We start from the raw sequence: 17,877 nt of genomic DNA, 5'->3' as shown, positions 1-17,877 counted from the left end.
GAGCAAAGTGTGTAGAAAAGTGAAATGTTTGGAGAACCCAACACAACCACACCCACAAGCGAATTCAATAATTGCTGCCATTTCTGGAATGCTTTAATGTTGAGGATAGAGAGCTAAAAATACAATGCCAAAGTGATATTAGTTAAATCGGCACAGTGTCCTGCAATAATCCACCAGAAATAGGCTGGATTCTTTTGTCAGAGGAACCTTAGTTCGTCTTTCACTATGGCACACTGTTAATAATAACAGTGCTGGAGCTGAGTAAGTAGTCTTGCACAGATGATGGGATCTGTCAAATCGGTATTCTTACATCGGATCACACTCCTTTTGAATTGAAATTTTTAAGTGGTATGCACATAGTTATTTCTGTGTTCTACAATCCTTCGTGTTCCATTTCTACACCGTCCAAATATCTTTCTTTGACTCTGTGTCAATGTTTTTGTCTGATTACGCTCCTGTGAAACACTTTGGAACGTTTTAATGCATTGAAGGTGCTATATTAATGCAAGTTGTTGGTGCTCCTTTTGGTTTAAAAAAATATCTTTTGTATCAGAATGACTTAATTAAAAAATGTTGCTAATCATCCAATTACAATTTAGAACAGCATATTTGATCATGGCGATTTAAAATCTACAACTAAAAATACAATTTGAAGTCCCTAGCGCTGGCAGGTGATATTATTGGAATTGTGCAAACATGATTTAGGAGCTCACAGCTGCAACAATGGTGGATGAGTTAACATTGTTAATGATAAACATCATTGTATTTTAAACCAGTGAAGGATAAATTGTCCTTGCCAATGTAATTCTACTTCTGTTGTTATTGGGAGTATGCAGTGTGATAGGCAATAAATTGTGCTCCAGGATCCTTAAATAATGTCCAGTTGACAGAGGTCATTCAAATGCTTTGCCTATTCTACCTGACCAGTGTGAACATGATCAAACTACTCTGGGACTTCCATTGCTACCATTTCGAAGCCATGGGTTTATGGTCTGCCCCATCCTATCCACGGGAGGGCACAAGAAGAAAAGCTAGGAGTGATAATGAATTTAAAATTGTGCAGGAGATTATTATTTGATAGTGATCTGATGTAAGTAATGATATATTAATTCATTTAAATATATTTTCATTAAACAAGAGTAATGTGATTAGAATACACGTTTGATTTTGATTTATGCCCTAAGAAAAGATGAATGTTGAGAATATTTTGAGAATATTTTCTTGAAAGACTTGCTGATTTAGTGACATTTTATGGACACCTTTGTACTGTGGATGTGCAAGCAAAGGACTTGGGGCTGGATTTCCGAGGGCTTGCTGACTAGTTTAGTGTCTGGGCAAATTGCAAAAATTACCTTTTTTAGCGCGAAACGAGGTGCACAACATTTTGCGCCCAGGCAGAACTTTTGGCAGTGGTTTTGCGCCGGGGCTAAATCTTAGCCCCCGCCCGATGTTTTCACCAGTTGAATGATGTTGATCTAGCATCCCGGGCGAAACTTTCGGCGATATCGCCCGATTTACCGTCCACCCGGGAACTCGCCGGCAAAAAGCAGTCGCAACCAGGGTGCACCAGGCGCTAATGGCGTCATTGTAAAAACAGAGCAGAAGTTGAATGCACAAAAGGATTGGGAGAAGAAGGCTGCGTTTTACACAGTGACATTTTATGTGAGTTTATAGGTCATCTAAAAGGAGATTTAAGGACATTTAAAAAAAATGGCGGCTATACTATGTCAGCCATTATTCCTGGCTGCTAGATCTATAAGGCATCAAGCTCAAAGAAGGCTTATTGATGAGCATTTTGAACGTAATCAAAGAAGTTGCAGAAGTATAGGGAGGAGCCCTTACCCCCCCCCCCATGAGTTTACAGGGAACAGCGCTCATACCTACAGCTCTGAAGGATATCCTTATTAGGCAGGAAATTGTGTGAGGGAAATTGATGGGATTGAAAGCCGATAAATCCCCAGGGCCTGATAGTCTGCATCCCAGAGTACTTAAGGAAGTGGCCCTAGAAATAGTGGATGCATTGGTGATCATTTTCCAACAGTCTATCGACTCTGGATCAGTTCCTATGGACTGGAGGGTAGCTAATGTAACACCACTTTTTAAAAAGGGAGGGAGAGAGAAAGCGGGTAATTATAGCCCGACATCAGTAGTGGGGAAAATGTTGGAATCAATTATTAAGGATGAAATAGCAGCGCAGGATCGGTCCAAGTCAGCATGGATTTATGAAGGGGAAATCATGCTTGACAAATCTTCTGGAATTTATTGATGATGTAACTAGTAGAGTGGACAAGGGAGAACCAGTGGATGTGGTGTATTTGGACTTTCAAAAGGCTTTAGACAAGGTCCCACACAAGAGAGTGATGTGCAAAATCAAAGCACATGGTATTGGGGGTAATATACTGACGTGGATAGAGAACTGGTTTGCTGACAGGAAGCAGAGAGTCGGGATAAACGGGTCCTTTTCAGAATGGCAGGCAGTGACTAGTGGAGTACCGCGGAGCTCAGTGCTGGAACCCCAGCTCTTTACAATATACATCAATGATTTAGAGGAAGGAATTGAATGTACTATCTCCAAGTTTGCAGATGACATAGAAACATAGAAACATAGAAAATAGGTGCAGGAGCAGGCCATTCGGCCGTTCTAGCCTGTACCGCCATTCAATAAATTCATGGCTGAACATGCAACTTCAGTACCCCATTCCTGCTTTCTCGCCATACCCCTTGATCCGCCTAGTAGTAAGGACTTCATCCAATTCCTTTTTGAATATATTTAGTGAATTGGCCTCAACAACTTTCTGTGGTAGAGAATTCCACTGGTTCACCACTCTCTGGGTGAAGAAGTTTCTCCTCATCTCGGTCCTAAATGGCTTACCCCTTATCCCTAGACTGTGACCCCTGGTTCTGGACTTCCCCAACATTGGGAACATTCTTCCTGCATCTAACCTGTCTGAACCCATCAGAATTTTAAACGTTTCTATGAGGTCCCCTCTCATTCTTCTGAACTCCAGTGAATACAAGCCCAGTTAATCCAGTCTTTCTTGATAGGTCAGTCCCGCCATCCCGGGAATCAGTCTGGTGAACCTTCGCTGCACTCCCTCAATAGCAAGAATGTCATTCCTCAAGTTAGGAGACCAAAACTGTACACAATATTCCAGGTGTGGCCTCACCAAGGCCCTCTACAACTGTAGCAACACCTCTCTGCCCCTGTACTCAAATCCCCTCGCTATGAAGGCCAACATGCCATTTGCTTTCTTAACCGCCTGCTATACCTGCATGCCAACCTTCAATGACTGATGTACCATGCCACCCAGGTCTCGTTGCACATCCCCTTTTCCTAATCTGTCACCATTCAGATAATAGTCTGTCTCTCTGTTTTTACCACCAAAGTGGATAACCTCACATTTATCCACATTATACTTCATCTGCCATGCATTTGCCCACTCACGTAACCTATCTGCAGCCTCATAGCATCCTCCCTGCAGCTCACACTGCCACCCAACTTAGTGTCATCCGCAAATTTGGAGATACTACATTTAATCACCTCGTCGAAATCATTAATGTACAGTGTAAACAGCTGGGGCCCCAGCACAGAACCTTGCGGTACCCCACTAGTCACTGCCTGCCATTCTGAAAAGTACCCATTTACTCCTACTCTTTGCTTCCTGTTGCCAACCAGTTCTCAATCCACGTCAGCACACTACCCCCAATCCCATGTGCTTTAACTTTGCACATTAATCTCTTGTGTGGGACCTTGTCGAAAGCCTTCTGAAAGTCCACATATACCACATCAACTGGTTCTCCCTTGTCCACTCTACTGGAAACATCCTCAAAAAATTCCAGAAGATTTGTCAAGCATGATTTCCCTTTCACAAATCCATGCTGACTTGGACCTATCATGTCACCTCTTTCCAAATGCACTGCTATGACATCCTTAATAATTGATTCCATCATTTTACCCACTACTGAGGTCAGGCTGACCGGTCTATAATTCCCTGCTTTCTGTCTCCTTCCTTTTTTAAAAGATGGGGTTACATTGGCTACCCTCCACTCGATAGAACTGATCCATGACACTAAACTGGGTGGCGGTGTGAGCTAAGAGGGGGACGCTAAGAGGCTGCAGGGTGATTTGGACAGGTTAGGTGAGTGGGCAACTGCATGGCAGGTGCAGTATAATGTGGATAAATGTGAGGTTATCCACTTTGGGGGCAAAAACGCGAAGACAGAATATTATCTGAATGGCGGCAGATTAGGAAAAGGGGAGGTGCAACGAGTCCTGGGTGTCATGGTTCATAAGTCATTGAAAGTTGTCATACAGGCACAGCAGGCGGTGAAGAAGGCAATTGGTATGTTGGCCTTCATAGCTAGGGGATTTGAGTATAGGAGCAGGGAGGTCTTACTGCAGTTGTACAGGACCTTGGGAAGCCCTCACCTGGAATATTGTGTTCAGTTTTGGTCTCCTAATCTGAGGAAGGACATTCTTGCTATTGAGGGAGTGCAGCGAAGGTTCACCAGACTGATTCCCGGGATGGCTGGACTGTCATATGAGGAGAGACTGGATCAACTGGGCCTTTATACATTGGAGTTTAGAAGGATGAGAGGGGATCTCATAGAAACATGTAAGATTCTGATGGGATGGGACAGGTTAGATGCAGGTAGAATGTTCCCGATGTTGGGGAAGTCCAGAACCAGGGGACACTCTGAGGATAAGGGGTAGGCCATTTAGGACTGAGATGAGGAGAAACTTCTTCACTCAGAGAGTTGTTAATCTGTGGAATTCCCTACCGCAGAGAGTTGTTGATGCCAGTTCATTGGATAGATTCAAGAGGGAGTTAGATATGGCCCTTATGGCTAAGGGGATCAAGGGGTATGGAGAGAAAGCAGGAAACAGTTACTGTGGGAATGATCAGCCATGATCTTATTGAATGGTGGTGCAGGCTCGAAGGCCGAATGACCTACTCCTGCAGCTATTTTCTATGTTTCTATGTTTCTCTGAGGCACAGTGCGTTCGAAGGCTGTGCTTCCGAAAAGAAGTGGTCACAGAGATATGCCAGCTCATAAAGGCAGGCCTACTGCCTACCAGTGGCAACAGGACTGCATTGCCCGTCGAGGTGAAGGTGACTGCAGCACTTGCCTTCTCTGCCTCTGGCTCCTTTCAGGCATCAGCAGGGGACATGTACTCCACATTGCAGCATTTGCTAGGTGACTACTGCAGTGTACGCAGGCAGGATGGACTTCACAAACTTTCCAATGACCAAGGAGGCTCAGAATGAGAGAGCTGTAGGTTTTGGATGATTTGCTGGCATCCCCAGGTTCAGGGTGCCATTGACTGTACGCATATCGCTCTTTACTCAATCCAGAGGTTTACCGAAACCAAAAGGGATTCCACTCCCTGAATGTACAGGTCGTCTACGACCATACTCAGTGCTTCATGGCAGTCAATACCCAATATCCAGGGAACATCCATGATGCTTTCATCTTGTGTGAGAGCTCTGTCTCAGGCGTGTTCGAGCGTCAACCACATGGATAGAGCTGGATGCTGGGGGGTCAATGGTTACGGCCTCGCCACCTGGCTCATGACCCCCCTCCGCAACCCTCAGACAGAAGCCGAGCATCCCTATAATGAGAGCCATGCAGCACACACAACATCGTCGAACAGACAGTTGGAGTGCTCTGCCTGGACGACTCTGGAGGCTGCCTGCAATACTTCCCTCACCAGGTCTCTGAGTTCATTGTGGTGTGCTGCATGCTACACAACTTAGCCATCATGAGGGGACAGGATTTGCCAATGGGGATTGCAGGACCACCTCAGGATAGAAGGGAGGAGGGGAGGAGGAAGACGAAGAAGAGGAGCCTGTCAAGGAACCCATGCCACCATCACGACCACAGGGGCGGCCTCGTGGAGATTTTGCCACTGCAAAAGCCTTACGTCAGCAGTTCAGAATTCAATGCTTTACTTGAAGAATGAACGGTACATTTGACCATTGCCTGGCCACTCTATCCCATCATTTTTACTATTTCCCCTATTATTCTGAAAATGAGACACTACACAGGAATGATTAAGGTGAACAAAAGAATTTAATAAACATTGTAAACATGATGTTGAAACATAAATCATGTTTATTAAACTTGAACATAATTTGTAAACTTTTAAAACTTTCATAAAATAACAACAAAACAACAACCTCTGCACCCCCTGCACCAAACGACTTTTACTTCTGGCCCTTTCCCCCCTCCCCCTCACCTTAAACCCGCCCTCACCTTAACCCTCCCTCGAGTTGTGACCCTACCCAAGATGGCACCAAGAGTTCATGCAGCAAGGCGGCCAGAGTCCTGCTATATTGGGGGGGAGAGACAATGGAGACGGCATGTGTGGATCCACTGGAGAAGCTCAGGATATAGAAAGCCCGGTTTCAGAGTGGCGAGCCTCTTGCTCGGCCTCGCCACTCACGGGTGATGTGGGTCTGGGTGTGACACTGGGGACTGCAATGTCACAGATGGAGGCCATCAATTGCGCATGGGCATTGACAGCCTCGGTGGTTTCGCGGCTCACACCGACAATCTGCAACCCGACCTCCGTCGTGTTCGCAGATAGTCTCACGATGCTGTGGGAATCCTACCCAATACCTAGAAGAGCTGTCAGGTGAGCTGGACGCTCTCCCTGGACAGTCCCACCATGTCCAGTTGTGCGTCCGCCTGTCTATCAGCAGACCAGCTTTGCCAACTCACTCTCCAGAGAGACGGCATACGGGATTCAACCCCGGGAGTGTGTTATTGCACACCGCTAGTACTCGGGACTTCAGATGGCAGAAAGCCTGCGAATGTTTCATCTTCGGATGAGGTGTTGATCGGTGGAAAAAGAAGTGTCGAGTGCATCGGCGCCCCCCACACCGGAGTAGGCTGCTCCGTCCACTCCTCCCTCAAATTCCTCCTCCTCCCCAACATGACGGCCTGAGGTGGAGGTTTTCATCGAAACATAGAAAATAGGTGCAGGAGTGGGCTATTCGGCCCTTCGAGCCCGCACCACCATTCAATATGGTCATGGCTGATCATGCAATTTTAGTACCCCATTCCTGCTTTCTCTCCATACCCCTTGATCCCTTTAGCTGTAAGGGCCACATCTAACTCCCTTTTGAATATATCTAACGAACAGACCTCAACAACTCTCTGCGGTAGAGAATTCTCTGAGTGAGGAAGTTTCTCCTCAGCTCGGTCCTAAATGGCTTACCCGTTATCCTTAGACTGTGACCCCTGGTTCTGGACTTCCCCAACATCGGGAACATTCTTCCTGCATCTAACCTGTCCAATCCCATCAGAATTATAAATGTTTCTATGAGATCCCCTCTCATTCTTCTAAATTACAGTGAATATAAGCATAGTCGATCCATTTCTTCATATGTCAGTCCTGCCATCCCAGGAATCAGTCTGGTGAATCTTCGCTGCACTCCCTCAATAGCAAGAATGTCCTTCCTTAGATTAGGAGACCAAAATTGTACATAATATTCCAGGTGTGGCCTCACCAAGGCCCTGTACAACTGCCTGCTCCTATACTCATCCTTTCGCTATGAAGGCCAACATGCCATTTGCCTTCTTCATTGCCTGCTGTACCTGCATGCCAATTTTCAATGACTGATGTACCATGACACCCAGGTCTCGTTGCACCTCCCCTTTTCCTAATCTGTCACCTTTCAGATAATATTCTGCCTTCCTGTTTTTGCCCCCAAAGTGGATAACCTCACATTTATCTACATTATACTGCATCTGCCATGATTTGCCCACTCACCTAACCTATCCAAGTCACACTGCAGCCTCTTAGCATCCTCCTCACAGCTCAGACTGCCACCCAACTTAGTGTCATCTGCAAACTTGGAGATATTACATTCAATTCCTTCGCTTAAATCATGAATGTATATTGTAAATAACTGGGGTCCCAGCACTGAACCTTGCGGTACGCAACTAGTCACTGCCTGCCATTCTGAACAGGACGCATTTAGCGGGAGTGTTTGCGAGTGCTGTTGGGGAGAGGTTAACCTAATATAGCAGAGGGATGGGAACCTATGCAGGGAGTCAGTGGGAAATAAAATGGGGGCAGAAGCAAAAGATAGAAGTAGAATAGTAAAAGTGGAGGGCAGAGAAACCCAAGGCAAAAGACAAAAAGGGCCACATTACAGCAAAATTCTAAAGGGACAAAGTGTGTTAAAAAGACAAGCCTGAAGGCTCTGTGCCTCAATGTGGAAGAGTATTCGGAATAAGGTGGACGAATTAACTGCGCAGACAGCAGTTAACGGATATGATGTAATTGGCATCACGGAGACACGGCTCCAGGGTGACCAAGGCTGGGAACTCAACATCCAGGGGTATTCAACATTCAGGAAGGATAGGCAGAGAGGAAAAGGAGGCGGGGTGGTGTTGCTGGTTAAAGAGGAAATTAAAGCAATAGTAAGGAGGGACATAAGCCTGGATGATGTGGAATGGTATGGGCGGAGCTGCGGAATACCAAAGGGCAGAAAACACTAGTGGGAGTTGTGTACAGAGCACCAAACAGTAGTAGTGAGGTTGGGGACAGCATCAAGCAAGAAATAAGGGATGTGTGCAATAAAGGTACAGCAGTTATCATGGGCGACTTTAATCTACATATTGATTGGGCTAACTAAACTGGTAGTAATGCGGTGGAGGAGGATTTCCTGGAGTGTATTAGGGATGGTTTTCTTGACCAATATGTCGAGGAACCAACTAGAGAGCTGAACATCCTAGACTGGGTGATGTGTAATGAGAACGGACTAATTAGCAATCTTATTGTGCGAGGCCCCTTGGGGAAGAGTGACCATAATATGGTAGAATTCTTTATTAAGATGGAGAGTGACACAGTTAATTCGGAAACTAGGGTCCTGAACTTAAGGAAAGGTAACTTCGACGTTATGAGGCGTGAATTGGCCAGAATAGACTGGCAAAGGATACTTAAAAGGATTGACGGTGGATAAGCAATGGCAAACATTTAAAGATCACATGGATGAACTTCAGAAATTGTACATGGCTATCAAGGGAAATCAAGGATAGTATTAAAGCCAAGCAAGTGGCATACAAATTGGCCAGGAATAGCAGTAAACCCAGGGACTGGGAGACATTTAGAACTCAGCAGAGGAGGAAAAAGGGTTTGATAAGGGCGGGGAAAATAGAGTACGAGAGGAAGCTTGCAGGGAACATTAAGATGGACTGCAAAAGTTTCTATAGATATGTAAAGAGAAAAAGGTTTTTAAAGACAAACGTAGGTCCTCTGCAGTCAGAATCAGGGGAAGTCATAACGGGGAACAAATAAATGGCAGACCAATTGAACAAGTACTTTGGTTCGGTATTCACTAAGGAGGACACAAACAACCTTCCGGATATAAAAGGGGTCAGAGGGTACAGTAAGAAGGAGGAACTGAGGGAAATCATTATTAGTCGGGAAATTGTGTTGGGGAAATTGATGGAATTGAAGGCCGATAAATCCCCAGGGCCTGATGGACTGCATCCCAGAGTATTTAAGGTGGCCTTGGAAATAGCGGATGCATTGACAGTCATTTCACAACATTCCATGGACTCTGGATCAGTTCCTATGGAGTGGAGGGTAGCCAATGTAACCCCACTTTTTAAAAAAAGGAGGGAGAGAGAAAACAGGGAATTATTGACCGGTCAGCTTGACATTGGTAGTGGGTAAAATGATGGAATCAATTATTAAGGATGTCATAGCAGCGCATTTGGAAAGAGGTGACATGATAGGTCCAAGTCAGCATGGATTTGTGAAAGGGAAATCATGCTTGACAAATCTTCTGGAATTTTTTGAGGATGTTTCCAGTAGGGTGGACAAGGGAGAACCAGTTGATGTGGTGTATTTGGACTTTCAGAAGGCTTTCGACAAGGTCCCACACAAGAGATTAACGTGCAAAGTTAAAGCAATGGGATTGGGGGTAGTGTGCTGATGTGGATTGAGAACTGGTTGGCAGACAGGAAGCAAAGAGTAGGAGTAAATGGGTACTTTTCAGAATGGCAGGCAGTGACTAGTGGGGTACCGTAAGGTTCTGTGCTGGGGCCCCAGCTGTTTACATTGTACATTAATGATTTAGACGAGGGGATTAAATGTAGTATCTCCAAATTTGCGGATGACACTAAGTTGGGTGGCAGTGTGAGCTGTGAGGAGGATGCTATGAGGCTGCAGAGTGACTTGGATAGGTTAGGTGAGTGGGCAAATGCATGGCAGATGAAGTATAATGTGGATAAATGTGAGGTTATCCACTTTGGTGGTAAAAACAGAGAGGCAGACTATTATCTGAATGGTGACAGATTAGGAAAAGGGGAGGTGCAACGAGACCTGGGTGTCATGGTCCATCAGTCATTGAAGGTTGGCATGCAGGTACAGCAGGCGGTTAAGAAAGCAAATGGCATGTTGGCCTTCATAGCGAGGGGATTTGAGTACAGGGGCAGGGAGGTGTTACTACAGTTGTACAGGGCCTTGGTGAGGCCACACCTGGAGTACTGTATACAGTTTTGGTCTCCTAACTTGAGGAAGGACATTCTTGCTATTGAGGGAGTGCAGTGAAGGTTCACCAGACTGATTCCCAGGATGGCGGGACTGACATATCAAGAAAGACTGGATCAACTGGGCTTGTATTGACTGGAGTTCAGAAGAATAAGAGAGGATCGCAAAGAAATGTTTAAAATTCTGACGGGTAGAGACAGGTTAGATGCAGGAAGAATGTTCCAATGTTAGGGAAGTCCAGAACCAGGGGTCACAGTCTAAGGATAAGGGGTAAGCCATTGAGGACCGAGATGAGGAGGAACTTCTTTATCCAGAGAGTGGTGAACCTGTGGAATTCTCTACCAGAGAAGGTTGTTGAGGCCAATTCACTAAATATATTCAAAAAGGAGTTAGATGTAGTCCTTATTACTAGGGGGATCAAGGGGTATGGCGAGAAAGCAGGGATGGGGTACTGAAGTTGCATGTTCAGCCATGAACTCATTGAATGGCGGTGCAGGCTCAAAGGGCCGAATGGCCTACTCCTGCACCTATTTTCTATGTTTCTATCCCTGTCTGGAGTAAAAATAAAACTGGGAAGCTGGCTCAACCATGGCTAAGAAGGGAAATTAGGGATAGTATTAAATCCAAGGACGAGGCATATAAATTGGCCAGAAAAAGCAGCAAACCTGAGGACTGGGAGAAATTTAGAATTCAGCAGAGAAGGACAAAGGGTCTAATTAGGAGGGGGTAAATACAGTATGAGAGGAAGCTTGCAGGGAACATAAAAACTGACTGCAAAAGCTTCTATAGATATGTGAAGAGAAAAAGATTCGTGAAGACCAATGTCGGTCCATTGCAGTCAGAATCAGGTGAATTTATAATGGAGAATTAAGAAATGGCTGACCAATTGAACAAATACTTTGGATCTGTCTTCACTAAGGAAGACACAAATAACCTTCTGGAAATACTCGGGGTTCGAGGGTCTAGCGAAAAGGAGGAACTGGAGGAAATCCTTATTCGTCAGGAAATTGTATTAGGGAAATTGATGGGATTGAAGGCCGATAAATCCCCAGGGCCTGATACAATGCATCCCAGAGTACTTAAGGAGGTGGCCCTAGAAATAGTGGATGCATTGGTGTTTATTTTCCAACATTCCATTGACTCTGGATCAATTCCTATGGACTGGTGGCTAGCTAATGTAACAGCACTTTTTAAAAAAGGGAGGGAGAGAGAAAGCAGAGAATTATACACCGGTTAGCCTCACATTGGTTGTGGGGAAAATGTTGGAATCAATTATTAAAGATGAAATAGCAGCGCATTTGGAAAGCAGTGACAGGATCGGTTCAAGTCAGCATGGATTTATAAAAGGGAAATCATGCTTGACAAATCTTCTCGAATTTTTTGAGGATGTAACTAGTAGAGTGGACAAGGGAGAACCAGTGGATGTGGTGTATTTGGACTTTCAAAATGCTTTTCACAAGGTCCCACACAAAAGATTGGTGTGCAAAATTAAAGCACATGTTATTGGGGGTAATGCATTGACGTGGATAGAGAACTGGTTGGCAGACAGGATGCAGAGAGTCGGAATAAACGGGTCCTTTTCAGAATGGCAGGCAGTGACTAGTGGGGTGCCGCAGGGCTCAGTGCTGGGACCCCAGCTATTTACAATATATATCAATGATTTAGATGAAGGAATTGAATGTAATATCTCCAAGTTTGCAGATGACACTAAACTGGGTGGTGGTGTGAGCTGTGAAGAGGATGCTAAGAAGTTGCAGGGTGACATGGACAGGTTAGGTGAATGGGCAAATGCATGGCAGATGCAGTATAATGTGGATAAATGTGAGGTTATCCACTTTGGTGGCAAAAACAGGAAGACAGAATATTATCTGGATGGTGACAGATTAGGAAAAGGGGAGGTGCAACGGGACCTGGATGTCATGGTACATCTGTCATTGAAGTTTGGCATGCAGGTACAGCAGGTGGTGAAGAAGGCAAATGGCATGTTGGCCTTCATAGCTAGAGGATTTGAGTATAGGAGCAGGGAGGTCTTACTGCAGTTGTACAGAGCATTGGTGAGGCCTCACCTGGAATATTGTGGTCAGTTTTGGTCTCCTAATCTGAGGAAGGACGGTCTTGCTATTGAGGGAGTACAGCGAAGGTTCACCAGATTGATTCTGGGATGGCAGGCCTGACATATGAGGAGAGACTGGATCAATTGGGCTTGTATTCACTGGAGTTTAGAAGAATGAGATGGGATCTCATAGAAACATATAAAATTCTGACGGGGTTGGACAGGTTAGAGGCAGGAAGAATGTTCCCGTTGCTGGGGCGTTCCAGAACCAGGGGTCACAGTCTATGAATAAGGGATAAGCCATTTAGGACCGAGATGAGGAGAAACTTCTTCACTCAGAGAGTGGTTAACCTGTGGAATTCTCTACCGGAGAAAGTTGTTGAGGCCAGTTCGTTAGATATATTCAAAAGGGAGTTAAATATGGCTCTTACGGCCAAAGGGATCAAGGGGTATGAAGAGAAAGCAGGAAAGGGGTACTGAGGTTGAATGATCAGCCATGATCTTATTGAATGGCGCTGGAGGCTCGAGGGGTCGAATGGCCTACTCCTGCACCTAATTTCTATCGTTCTATGTTTCTATTCCTACTCTTTGATTCCTGTCTGCCAACGAGTTCTCTATCCACGTCAATACATTACCCCCAATACCATGAGCTTTAATTTTGCACGCCAATCTCTTGTGTGGGACCTTGTCAAAAGCCTTTTAAAAGTCCAAATACACCACATCCACTGGTTCGCCTTGTCCAATCTACTAGTTACATCCTCAAAAAATTCCAGAAGATTTGTCAAGCATGATTTCCCTTTCATAAATCCATGCTGACTTGGACCTATCCTGTCACTGCTTTCCAAATGCGTTGCTATTTCATCTTTAATAATTGATTCCAACATTTTCCCCACTACTGATGTCAGGCTAACTGGTCTATAATTCTCTGTTTTCTCTCTCCCTCCTTTTTTAAAAAGTGGGGTTACAGTAGCTATCCTCCAATCCATAGGAACTGATCCAGAGTCTATAGAATGTTGGAAAGACCACCAATGCATCCACTATTTCTAGGGCCACTTCCTTAAATACTCTGGGATGCAGACTAACAGGCCCTGGGGTTTTATCATCCTTCAATCCCATCAATTTCCCTAACACAATTTCCTGACTAATAAGGATTTCCTTCAGTTTCTCCTTCTCGCTCGACCCTCGGTCCCCTACTATTTCCGGAAGGTTATTTGTGTCTTCCTTACTGAAGACAGAACCAAAGTATTTGTTCAATTGTTCTGCCATTTCTTTGTTCCCCATTATAAATTCACCTGATTCTCACTGCAAGGGACCTACATTTGTCTTCACTAATTTTTTTCTCCTCACATATCTATAGAAGCTTTTGCAGTCAGTTTTTATGTTCCCTGCAAGCTACTCTCATACATGTGTGCTGCAAGAGCAGATGGACCCTGAAGGATTTGGCACCTGCAGCTCCTCATCTGGAAATAGAAAACGACAGAGTGGTTAGCAGCAGCGGAGGGGTCAGGGTGACATGAGTAAGGTCACATAGCACAGGCTCATTTGAAGGACCGCTGCTACTCCATTATATGTAGTCCAGAGACACTGCATGACATTGCCCCAACCTTAGTCCACAGACACTATATCACATTGTCCCAACCCTAGTCCACAGACACTGCATGACACTGTGCAGGACTTACCCCAATGGTATGGTTTGGTGCCGTCCGCTGCTGTTCCCAGCGGTTGTGGGACAACTTTGCCTGCAAAGATGACAATAGGAATAGCTACCAGAGGGTCCATCTGCTCTTGCGGCACACACACATAGCCATCAAAACACTTTTACCATACTGTTTAATGGCCATGGAAATTGCACGTGGTTCACGAGGAAGACAGCGAAGTGCAGAAACATCTTTTAAGATCTCAGAAAGCAATCTCAATAATGTGTAAAGATCGCTCATGGCAAATAGGGTGCAACACTAAGCCTATCTATACCCTCAGCATGAGAACAAATAGTGTGTCAGATTTAAAATTGTACTTACTCTAACGACCCTGCAATGATCGTTGAACTTCTTCCGGCACTGTGTGGGGATCCTTCAGACAGTGTTGACGGCAGAGACCTCCTCAGCTATTCCGCTCTGAATTTTTCTAAAGACCAATGGGAGAGGTCTACTTCCACCCCTCCTGTTTAATTCGGCCCATCTTCATTCTGCGGCACGGACAAGGGCCTTGTTTGCCTTGTTTGCCTCTGAGCTGAACCTTCTGGCTCGCTGTCTACTCTCCTCATCCTCCGTCGTGAAAATCAACTTGCAAAATGGCTGATTCAGCCTTGGGTGTATCGCGCATGCACGGGTGCTCCCTGCCTACATTAGCGTTTGCAATCGACAGCTGACCAGAAGCGCAGGAAGAAAAAAAATAATAATTCGTGCATGCGCAGGAGGTCCGATTTTCTTTTTGGGTGGCAACTTTCGGCTCCAGCGCACAAATTCTGTTGTGCAGTGCTGGAGTTATTGCTAACACTAACAATCTTCACCGTTTGCCGAAAGTTACGCGCTCTGGCAGTAACGGTAATCCAGCGGTAAAAAAAACTTATCTCCGCGATTATCGCCCGAAAATGGGCGAAGTTGCGAAAACCTGAAAATTCCTGAATTGTAACAGAACAAACTTTTGCTGAAAATCTTTATAACTGGAAAAACAAGGACATTTTCATCTCGTCAGTCCTGGTCACCCAGTCCCTGAAATCAGAACTGCTATCTGATGGTTATATGGACTATATATACATTATCATATGATTATCAGTTTGCTCATGTCACAGCATTACATCATTGCTATTCATTAATCATAAACTTCTAATGGAATTTTCTAAGATCAACTTTAATCAATCGTGGTTGAATGTTTCCAATCAAATTGATCTCCTCTAAAGTTGTGCAAATTAATTTATCATTTTGTTCCAGGATCATGTAACAAAGAAGAGTCACCTCAGTTTAACATAGTATTTACAGCTCAGAAACAGGCTATGCTGGTGCTTATGCTCCACACGAGCCTCCTCCCACTTTACCTCATCTTGCCCTATCATCACTGGAATGTCAGCCTGGATCATGTGCTCAAGTCTCTGGAGTGCGACTTGAGCACATAGCACTCTGAGGCAGAAGGTTACCAACTGAGCCACAGCCGACACCATTTGTTTTCCATATTCTCATCATTTAACCGATAACACACACATACAGTATTGTGGAGTACTGGTGTGAATTGAATGACTGACTTTGGACGTTGTCACAACATTAACTATGTTAAAATATGCTTTTGAAAGTCTCATTTTAAATTAAGGGTAAATACGAAAAGAATAATGACATTTATCAGCATTATGTAATATTTAAATCTGTAATTTGAAGAGTCCAAAGGACAGTACAGTCCAGAAATGTTCCCATTTTAAACGATCCCCATTATAGGCCCAATCAGTTCAATGGGATGAACTAGTACTGCTTTCAGGTCATTCAGTGCTGAAATCTGTCATTATTGGACGTTGAAAAACCCATAACTGGAACTTTAATTCAGACAGGATTGATATCTGATTTTGCAGAAGAGGGTAATATTGACAGCTGAGCTTGTGTGCACCTTTGTATTACTCGGTTTACATTTTCCTGCTATATTTTGCTGCTCTTTATAGCTAATGCGTCAGTTGCTAAATACTATTTCAAGAACTTTCAAGCCAAATGAATGTTTGTTCTTTTGCAGCAACACCTTATCCCGGTGGGTTCAAATGTTTTACGTGTGAAAATGCAGCAGATAATTACGAGTGCAACCGGTGGGCTCCAGACATCTACTGCCCAAGAGGTATGTGCAGACTGCAGAATAATGCTATCATTAAGTACACCATCTCGACCTGGCCCAGTGTATTTTGCTGCTGCACTTATTTAACCAGGATGCTCACACTAGACACTCCCCTGCAATGCAGTCCATATCAACTTTCTTACCAGCGTGGAGTTAGGTTCCATTAACAACAAAGGAGATAAAGATGCAACACAGGACAAGGCACTTTGGTGAGGATCTTGTGTAAGCAAGTGAAAAAATATGCGCAAAATGATTGGGGAAATATGTCACTCCTACCCAGTTCCTTAAGCTTTGTCTACCACTCTCCCCGCCCTGCCCCGCCCCGATGTGAACCTTTAGTCTTGCAGTAACTAGCAGGCTCCTCTATTTACTATACACAAACATGTTGACAATGTGCCAGAACTCCCTCCCAACAAGCGAGATGAATTCCCACCTGCTGTCGCTTGCCAGGCCTGGCACATCCCTTAGGAGAGGAATGCGACTGTTCATTTGACTGCCCAGGAATGTGATCATTAATTAAAAACAATAATTCACTGCAGCAGATAGCTGTTTAACAGGCCGATCTGTGATATACATTCCAGAATGCATTTTAACAACTAACACAGTGAACCCATGGAGTATGTGGAATGCCATATGTTTGCTTTTTACAGGTCAAGTTTATCTAACTTTGGTCTTTGTCGTAGTTGAATATCAAGGTCAGGCATAAGATGAATATACACTAGTGAAAATTCCCTATTCTTATCACAGATTGCGCCGGTCCTAATTTGAAATGCAGAATTCCAATAAAAAGAGTGAAGATAAGATATTTCCTTAAAACAGCTATACAATATTTAACCCTTTGTCTGTGAGCATCTCCAAAATAGCTGGGTTTTTTCTATAACTCCTTGAGCATCTGCGTCCTATAGACCAGAGAAGCTCCACCCCTTGTTAGGCGATCACTGCTGGGAGGGCAGTAAGGGCACTATAATTGGTCTCAATGTGCAGTGTTAGAGAGGGAGAAATCGGCCAGAGTTGCCTCTCATGGTTCTCATCCAGTAGGCTCCCACCTGCACATGCACAGATGCAGCAGGTGGAAATGAGAACAGGCTCAGACATGGCTGTGATTTTCCAGCCATAAACTTGTATAGTAGGAAGATTAGGTGGGATTTGCTACCAATGTGTGATCCACCCCACCCCCTCCCCCCACTACTCTCCCCCTCAATTTTCCTCTTGTGTGCTGTGTCCAAGCACTCCAAGGTGCAAGAACGGGAATACCTGCTCCAATATTGCAATGAATGAAATGGTGAGTGGTATGTTGGACCCTGCACCACTTTACCTATTCTGAACTTATTTCATTTCATTCACTCTTCCTGCACCAGACACCATTCTGCAGAAAATAACAATTTTAGATACAGTTTGAGTGTTCTGAGACATGACATGTGCTAAGTATAGCATTATTTTTGAGTTGAACAGGTGACTTTAAACCTATGGTGCTCAATTTTCCCCAATTATTGGCGACGTTTTT

General features: G+C 44.6%; 1 protein-coding gene across 6 annotated transcripts in view; it reads left to right on the top strand.

Moving 5' to 3' along the window:
• lypd6 (LY6/PLAUR domain containing 6) overlaps positions 1 to 17,877 on the top strand; it is a 404,421-nt gene that overhangs the window by 381,609 nt on the left and 4,935 nt on the right. For all 6 annotated transcript variants that reach the window (XM_070874415.1, XM_070874414.1, XM_070874417.1 and 3 more), the window contains exon 3: positions 16,278 to 16,376. In XM_070874415.1, coding sequence (XP_070730516.1) covers positions 16,278 to 16,376 — 99 coding nt within the window. The remainder of the gene's footprint in view (positions 1 to 16,277; positions 16,377 to 17,877) is intronic.

This window comes from Pristiophorus japonicus, chromosome 3, assembly GCF_044704955.1.
Source record: "Pristiophorus japonicus isolate sPriJap1 chromosome 3, sPriJap1.hap1, whole genome shotgun sequence".
NCBI classification, from domain to species: Eukaryota; Metazoa; Chordata; class Chondrichthyes; family Pristiophoridae; genus Pristiophorus; species Pristiophorus japonicus.
Note: the sequence above shows the minus strand (reverse complement) of the source record. Positions and strands in the feature narration are given on the sequence as shown.